Raw genomic sequence first — 9,353 nt, forward strand, 5'->3', positions numbered from 1 at the left:
AACAGTCAGACACTTAGCATATTAGGCTTTTATATCCTATACTAGAGGCCTGGTGCACGGATTTGTGCACCATAGGGGTCCCTCGGCCTGGTCTGCACCTTCTTGCAATCTGGGACACCTCAGGGGATGTCAGAGGCTCAGTTCACAGATTTGGCCCCATCCTGGAGGCCAGGCTGAGGGTCCCCACTGGTGCACTAATCCGGCCTCTAGTATGCATATAAGATCTTTGGTTAATCTCTTCTGGCCCTCCCCCCAACTCCTTTCCCTCTGAGATTCATCAGTCGGTTCCATGTTTCCATGCCTGTCCATTGAGCGTCTGCCCCCTGGTGGCCAGTGCATGTCATAGCTAACAGTCAAATGGTCGCTTAGGCTTTTATATATCTACTAGAAGCCAGTTGCAAAAAGATTCGTGCAATAGGCCTTCCTTCCCCTGGCTGCTGGCACCGGTTTTCCCCCGGCACCCGGGACCCAGGCCTTCTCTCTGGACGGAGCCTTCAGTCCTCGCTGCTCTGGACAGAGCCTTCAGTCCTCGCTGCTCTGGACGGAGCCTTCAGTCTTTGCTCCGCTGCTTCGCCCCTATGTATGCAAATTAACTGCCATCTTTGTTGGGTTAATTTGCATACTCCCCTGATTGGCTGGTGAGCGTAGCAGAGGGACGGTTAATTTACATGTTTGTCTATTATTAGGTAAGATAAGCTTTAGAGATGATCAGAATGAAGTGCCCTGGAGGAAAATGGAGATGTAAGAATTTACTCTTTTTATGATTGCTGTTCTTACTGATATTACTATGATGGTAATGACGGAAACTCATTGGTATAAGCCTCAAATGTATTTATTTTTATTTTTTAACTTATCTTTATTGTTGAAAGTATTACAGATGTCCCCTTCTTCTCCATCCCACTGACTTCCACCCCCCCCCCACACCCAGGCCTTTACCACACTGTCGTCTGTGTCCATGGTGTATGCATATATGCATACAAGTTCTTTGTTAATCCTTCCTGCCCCCCTCCCCCGCCTTCCTTCTGAGATGAGTCAATCTGTTCCCTGCTTCCCTATCTCTGGATCCACTCCATTCATCCGTTTATTTTGTTCATTAGATTCCACATATGAGTGAGATCATGTGATACTTGTTTTTCTCTGACTGGCTTATTTCACTTAACATAATATTCTCCAAGTCCCGCCATGCTGTCTCAAAGGATAAGGAATTCTCCTTTTTTATAGCTGCATAGTATTACATTGTGTAGATGTACCACAGCTTTTTTATCCACTCATCTACTGAGGGGCACTTAGACTGTTTCCAAGTCTTAGCTATTATAAATTGCACTGCTGTGAACATAGGGGTGCATATATCCTTTCTGATTGGTGTTTGGGGTTTCTTAGGATATATTCCTAGAAGTAGAATCAGTGGGCCAAATGGAAGTTCCATTTTTAATTTTTTGAGGGGATTTTTTATGATTACTGTGCTTACTGATATTACTATGATGGTGAGGGTGGAAACTCAGTGGTATAAGCCTCAAATTTAAAATCCCATTAACCTTGATTCTATTCGTCCAGACTCCTCAATCTCCGAGAATTTCTGCTGTGATTGGAAGGCAGGTGGGTGGGGAGGAGTGTCACCACAGCCTAATAATGGTTGTTACACGGCGAGCGCTGATGGGATAAGTGGTTGCTATGAGAAGGTCTAATGGGCATCCAATAGGAAGCCTCATGGGTGTTGTTACTTTGCCCACATCTTGGTTTGCTCAGAGCGGAGGAAACTGACTCCTGCTAAATAAGCCAACAGGAGACGGAAGTCTGATTTAGGAGCAATGAACCTTTCTCTCCTGCAGTCCTCTCTCTAGCCCAAGCAGGCGTTAGAGAGTGGCCTGCGGGACAGGGCACAGGGGACGGACAGATGGGAAGGGTATTTAATGATGGGACACCCCTGCCACCGCTCACCGAGCCTGAGTCTGCTGACTGAGCAGTCACGGCCACCATCCCTGACGCCTCTCTCACCTGGATGTCACGAGATGAGCTTTTGTTTGTTTTTTCTTTTCCTTTGCTCTACTCTAGTTCAGTGGTCCCCAAGTACCATTGCTGCCTGGGGAACAACTGGGGAGCTTGTCTAAATTAGAGCCGGGTGCCCTAGCCCCGAGATCCTGGTCGGGGTGCCCACAGCAAGGCCTGGGAGCCTGACCTGAGGGTGAGCCTCCAGGGCTCCGAGGCAGCACAGAGCGACTGACCCAGGCTGGTTTGGCCGCAGGTGAGGTTCCGCCCACCGCACCCACTTCCCACCTCCACCCGGGCCTGTTATCTGCTTCCCTTCTGCCAAGGATTTGTTTGAACATAGATTTTCGGCACCTTAACAAGAATTGGTAAATTATTTCCCTGAGTTAATCTTGACCTTTTGATTAGCACTGTTGGTCTTTGACAAGGTCATACAACAATTGTGTGGAAGCCCATCGTTACATCGTAATCACATTGACTCCTTCGCCAGCTGTTTATTGATCATCTTCTATGTGCCAGGCACTGTGCTAGGGACCAGAGAGCCAGCAGAGCGCAAGAATGATAAGGCCTCTGTCGCCGTATTCTAGTGCAGAGAGGTGGGAGGGAGTGGGGAAAGGCAGCATGGAAGTACATGAAATTATTTCACATTTCATAAGTGCTGTGGGGGCAGATCAGAGTTCTGTGGGAGCAAATCTCAGAGGGGACAGAATGCAGTCCAGGTGAGCTGGAAACACTTCCTTATCCAGGGGACTTTCTGAGACCAAAGGGGCCAGAGCCAGGCCTGCTGGCTGCTGCGAGCTGGGATACCATCATGGAACGTGGGCGCAGAACTGCGGAGCTGGAAGTAACAGTGAGCGGACGGTTAGACGGCGGCGGTCAGGGGATCGTGGGGGTGGTGCAGGCTCTGGCCGTGGCGCGGTCCCTGTGAAGCAGAGAGCGCTGGTGTGAAAGGTGAGGTGGTCAAGGAACCAGGGTTTATTGGGGCTCAGAGTCACTGCCCAGGCTGATGAAAGTGGGGTGAAGGCGCAAAATCTGAGTGAGGAGCCAAGGTCTTCAGAGCGTGAGGTGCAAGCGTCAAGGACAAAGGCAGATGCCAGTGTAAGGAGGGTCAAGGCCGGCAGGAAGTGTGTGCCTCACAGAAGCCGGAGGTTAGGCCAGAGGAGCCGTCCTGGAGGCAGTGGTTGAGTAGCAGGAAAGAGCCTCCTGTCTTCTGGCCTGAGGAACAAGGGGTTCGAGTAAGTGAGGTTCCATCCACTGAGAAAGTGCCAGGGAGGCAGAGCCCGGGGGCCAGCCAGCTTTTACCTGGAGAACGCACCTCGGGGGAAGCAGACAGGCCCCAGGTCCTGCGGATGGAAGGGGAGTGTCATCACACTCCCCAAGCAGAAGACCCAGAGCGCACAGTGGATGGTTGATTTTTTTGTCTTTGTTAGTCATCAGGGGCACATAAATTACGGTGGATAATTATAATTACTATTAAAACAATAATAATAGCAGTTATTCTTTCTAGTTCTAGTAGCTGGAGCAATAGCAGAAATGTAGTGGCATTTTCATTGCAGGCCTGGGCTGAGTCCTGCCCAAGCCGTCTACCAAGAGCCCCCTGATCTTCCAAACCTCAAGTCACAGTTTCTATTATCTGTGAACACGTGATGGCTCACGAGTCATTGGTCAGAGTAAAGAGGGATTCGGAGTCTTGACGTCATCCCGGCAGCCTCTGGGCAGACAGCAGACGAATGGTTTTAGTTAAACATTCTGAAAGCTGTGTTATGGGGTTCCCCAGGCTGGTGTGTGGGGATCAGGGGTTCCTCACATGAAGCTCAGCTAGTGGAAGGACCATGGTGCCTGGAGGTGGCTTCCACCCCCCATGCTTCATTCCTCAGCTCTTTGGCTCAATATGCTAGAAAACGCCTAGCCATCTTTGAACACCTAAGTCCTTTCATTCTTTCATTTGTTCATTGAACAAATAGTCTAGAGCAGGGGTCCTCAAACTTTTTAAACAGGGGGCCAGTTCACTGTCCCTCAGACCGTTGGAGGGCCGGACTATAGTTTTAAAAAAAACTATGAACAAATTCCTATGCACACTGCACATATCTTATTTTGAAGTAAAAAAACAAAACGGGAACAAATACAATATTTGTATTTGCATGTGGCCCGCGGGCCGTAGTTTGAGGACCCCTGATCTAGAGCAATTGCTATAGGTTATAGACCATTCTGGACACTTGGGGATACAATGGGAAATATTATATCTCTATCTCCCTATATATACACATCTCCCCTGGGAAATTTTCCTCTACACACCCCCCCAACACACACACACCTTTAGGCCAGTGAGCCCATGCATTATTGCCACAGCACATCGTTAACTCATTGTTTTCCCAATAACATGCTGACAACCCCATATGTGTATCTCCCCTTCAGTCTTCTCGTCTCCTCCTCAAGCACTCTTTTCAAATCTAAGTGAGATCATGTTATGTTTCTGCTCTCCCAACGCGACCTAGTCTACCAGAGTAGAAGCCAAAGTCCTTATCGTTTCTGTCCCTATTGGAGGATACCGCCTTGTAGATCCCTCCTCCCATGTCTGTCTCTACTCCGTCACCGTGAAAGGTGTAGGATGCAGTCAGATGAAGGGCAGATGGCAGATGGGCTGACTCATCCTACCGACCAGAGAACTGAGTTCTAATCCTGTTTTTGATACAGAGGAGGACATCAAGTAGCCTTTTCTGGATTCCCTAGTCATTCTTCACTTGGGGAAGAGGGAAGGTCTCATACATGAATGAAATTGTATTCTAGTATGACTATAGTTCTTAAATTATTGTGATACATGAATTTATAAAAATAAAGCCTTTTCCAAGGGGGGGCGGGGGGAATACTCTGTGTAAGTCTTTGGAAAACTGAAGTGGTTATCAGAACTTTATAATTAGCCTTGCTACAATTTTAAGTTTTACTTTATGACTTTAAACTATTATTACAAAATGCCCCAAAACAACAACAACAATTTTCAACCAAATACAACTACATTTTGTATCGACATTCAGGGGGACTAACTAAATCAATGCTGGAAAATAGCACATTCCACACGCTCTCAAGAGCCATTGACCTACAGAATGATTGAACTAAATTGTATTGTGTTACAGGCAAAGCTAAGATAAATATTCAGGGCCCTTTTCTTTCCATCTTGTGGATACCTTTTTGGGGGCATTTTGTTAAGTTATATAATTGATAGCCATAGATGCAAGGATAGCACAAAAACAATAATGAACTTACTATGGACATAGATTCAAGTCAATAACTATGTTTTGATCCCAATAATTTTCAGAAAATTGAGCATGAGAAAATCTATTAGTGTAAGGTAGCACATTAGTGCCAAATGAATAATAACATATACATAGCCTACATATATATATATATATAAAATATGGATTTTTTATTCAAAATGAATCATTTTGGATACCATTTTTTATTGTTACGTTTTCTGTGAGGAAGCTTACTGCAATATGTACCTTTGGCATGCTTTGCTAAATTGTTCTACTAGCTTATATGAGGTTCTCTCCCTGAAAGTATTTTAAAATAAATATGTCAACTTTCTTATCACTATACCCACATTTGAGAATGTGCTTTCAATGTTTCTTCTCTATTTTAACAGAACCCCAAGTTCCACATGCCTGAGGGTTCCAAGGAAAAAAAGGAAAATCCTCTACTTAACCCTGAGAGGTTTAGTAGGGTCTTAAGGGAGACCAGTCCCTCACAAGGAGAAGGTCAACCTTCGGGCAAGACCACAGAGTCACCAACCATTAAGCTGCTGGAAAAACATCAAGGAACTAAGACCCTTTCCAAGACGTTCAGAGGAATGAGTTGGCCACTGGACACTCGCCCTCTAAACAAAAGCTTAGTCAAGGACAACACATGGAGGGAGGCGGATGCAACCCAAGAGAAACGCAGGTCTTTCCTGCAGGAGTTTTGCAAGAAATACGGTGGAGTGAGCCATCCTCAGTCACATCTCTTCCACATGGTATCCAGGATCTATGTGGAAGATAAACACAAAGTCTTATATTGTGAAGTGCCAAAGGCTGGCTGCTCCAACTGGAAAAGGATTCTGATGGTACTGAATGGATTGGCTCCCTCAGCATACAACATCTCCCATGATGCCGTCCACTACGGGAAGCATTTGAGAAAGCTGGACAGCTTTGACCTAAAAGGGATACACACTCGTCTGAATACCTACACCAAAGCGGTGTTTGTTCGTGACCCCATGGAGAGGTTAGTGTCAGCCTTCAGGGACAAATTTGAACACCCCAATAGTTATTACCATCCGGTATTTGGGAAAGCGATTATAAAGAAATACCGGCCCAATGCCTGTGAAAAAGCCTTAAATAATGGCTCTGGAGTCAAATTCAAGGAGTTCGTTCACTATTTACTGGATTCTCACCGTCCGGTAGGAATGGACATTCACTGGGAGAAGGTCAGCAAGCTCTGCTACCCGTGTCTGATCAACTACGATTTTGTCGGGAAATTTGAAACTTTGGAAGAAGATGCCAATTACTTTCTACAGCTGATCGGTGCCCCCAAGGAGCTGAAATTCCCCAACTTCAAGGACAGGCACTCTTCCGATGAAAGAACCAGCGCTCAGGTGGTGAGACAGTATTTAAAGGATCTGACCAGAACCGAGAGACAATTAATCTATGACTTCTATCACTTGGACTACTTGATGTTTAATTATACCACTCCATTCCTGTAGTTTGCATTCATGTTCTAAAACACTGTATTTACTTCATGAGGACAGCCTTGAATCAGCTAACTGTAATTTTCCTATAATTCTCCGGAGGGGAGAGATTTAACTAAATGCAGTTGCCTTGATTTAATGAAGACTTTTACCAAATAGTATGACACCAATTGGCACAAAGTTATAGGAAAATTACCTCACAGAGACATGTGAACAACTCGAGTTACTCTAAAATGTTTGGGAAAGAGCTGCTTTTGCATTATGGATCAGATTATAGAAGCAATAACCCAGCCAGCTGCTCCATCCGCTGTAGCAGACCCCACCACGACAGGAAGAGGGATCTAAAATAGCATGAGTGGATGTCTCCATCCTGGATTGGTGGCATAACGTGCATGGATATATTCCTAGCAGTCTGAGGCATATGAATCAAACCCTGGCTAGTTTTCTTATACCCTGGAAATCTTTCAATCAACTGCAGTGACGAATTGATTTTGAAATGGCATTTGGGGCCTGGGCGTTTCACTTTAGATTGGGAGGCATTGTGTGATTTACAATATGAGAATGCAGCAGACACACCAGATGAGGCTCTGGCTTTCTATATTCAACAGCCAATAAAAAATGCACAACATGCTCAGATCAAAGCAACAAAAAAAACCTTCCTCTTCCAGGGAAACAGAAGGGAATTAATTCCGTTTTCTCTGGAGTCTTCGCAGAGACGAAATGAGCACAACCACTGGGGGCCTTTGCTTCTGAGGCAGGCGGTTGAGTTTAAGCCTGGGCAGATAGAAATGTGCTCCTAATTCTGGTTTAATTGGGGGGGAGGAGAGGGGGGCGTTGTTTCAGGATGGAAGACTCATCAAAAAACAAAAGCTGCCACTCCAACTATAGACCTAAAACAATAAGGGAGTTTTATAAGAGCGTTATTGGAATCAAAGCATCGTGTGCACAGCGTTGTATGTGGCATGAACTCTGTGAATAGCTTTGTTTTCGGCCTAGTGTTTCAGCTTGGGAACGACTTCCCAAAAACGAATGCACCACTTCAAAGATGGGTTATATTCTAGAGAGTAAACAGAACAGGCGCCCCTGGGAACATCTTAATAGGCTTTTGCATAAACAAATTAAGGTACTTTTTTAAGTTTAAATATTCTGTCCTAACCAAGTCAAATACCATTGCATTCACAGATTAAATCAGAGTCGGGAACATAAGACCATGTGTCACCCCCGTGAGCAGTCGTAATGCATTTTAGACATTTTTTTCCAAAGGACCCTGAAGTAGAAGACACATTTGAGTGGGAAATTCATTTTAACTGGTCAGCTGTTGCCCTGAGTTAAACCACATGTCATTCAAATCTCGCTTAAATCATGTTGCTTTCCCCATACCATCACTTTTGTCAGTAAATACTCAGAAATGTCTTTCACAGAAAAGCAGGTGTTCGTAGTTGAGTGTGATAGACCAACATAGTTGCAATCGCCCGTTCCGTTTTGGTTCTCCGTGTCAGGGCCGAGCACTCATGAGCTGCTGCATTCTCTACACACACCTCCCCTCTGTGTCTCCCACCGTCAGCGGCACACCTTCCACACTGACCTTTCGCTCCCTGTCCACTCCATCCACTCGCGCCGTGAGACCACACTCCGGAGCTGTGCTCTCTCTCTAAGGAGTTCTACTCCAGAGTAAGCTCATTTGTATCATTTGAATTTCGCTGCACCAGTAGGGTGAGTTCCGTTTTGAAATCTTACACTTCGTGAGCTCTCTGATCAACAGGAAAAGCGAAAGGATGGTCCCCCGCTGGGATGTGCGTCCAATTCCTCTCTTACCAGCAGATGCAGGCGCTCCTCCTGTCCTTCCTTTTTGCTTCATTAATTTGTCCATTTCTTATACCCTCTTCGTATGAATATGAAATCTCTGTTGTCATTGGAATATGTCTTAGGTCTTAGATGTAGGAGGAGAGAAACGGTGTCTGTTTCATTCATTCTGCGCCGTTTCTAGCAAAGCGCTGCCTAAAAAGTCACTGGGACAGATGTCTGCTGAGAAGTGCAAGGTCCCTCTCCAGCATCTCCCAGTGGGGAATGGGTGCATTTCTGCCCTGGGACTCTCAGACCTGCAGGACCAGCGGGTCTAAGGAGAAGGCCCTGGGCAGTGAGGAGGGACTGGGGCAGTGAGGGGGGACTAGGGCAGTGAGGAGGGACTGGGGCAGTGAGGAGGGACTAGGGCAGTGAGGAGGGACTGGGGCAGTGAGGGGGGACTAGGGCAGTGAGGAGGGACTGGGGCAGTGAGGGGGGACTAGGGCAGTGAGGAGGGACTGGGGCAGTGAGGGGGGACTAGGGCAGTGAGGAGGGACTGGGGCAGTGAGGAGGGACTGGAGCAGTGAGGGGGGACTCGGGCAGTGAGGGGGGACTGGGGCAGTGAGGAGGGACTGGGGCAGTGAGGGGGGACTAGGGCAGTGAGGAGGGAGGGCGGGGGCGAGGAGGGACTGGAGCAGTGAGGGGGGACTCGGGCAGTGAGGGGGGACTGGGGCAGTGAGGAGGGACTGGGGCAGTGAGGAGGGCCCTGGGGCAGTGAGGGGGGACTGGGGCAGTGAGGAGGGCCCTGGGGCAGTGAGGGGGGACTGGGGCAGTGAGGAGGGCCCTGGGGCAGTGAGGGGGGACTGGG

General features: G+C 47.2%; 1 protein-coding gene across 5 annotated transcripts in view; it reads left to right on the forward strand.

Moving 5' to 3' along the window:
• Window positions 1–7,529, forward strand: part of CHST9 (carbohydrate (N-acetylgalactosamine 4-0) sulfotransferase 9) — a 139,304-nt gene extending 131,775 nt beyond the window's left edge. For all 5 annotated transcript variants that reach the window (XM_005857066.2, XM_014541418.1, XM_014541421.1 and 2 more), the window contains one exon: window positions 5,627–7,529. In XM_005857066.2, the coding sequence (XP_005857128.1) occupies window positions 5,627–6,718 (1,092 nt within the window). In that variant the 3' untranslated portion in view covers window positions 6,719–7,529. The remainder of the gene's footprint in view (window positions 1–5,626) is intronic.
• The last annotated feature ends 1,824 nt before the right edge of the window (window positions 7,530–9,353 follow it).

This window comes from Myotis brandtii, unplaced genomic scaffold (assembly GCF_000412655.1).
Source record: "Myotis brandtii unplaced genomic scaffold, ASM41265v1 scaffold107, whole genome shotgun sequence".
NCBI lineage: Eukaryota > Metazoa > Chordata > Mammalia > Chiroptera > Vespertilionidae > Myotis > Myotis brandtii.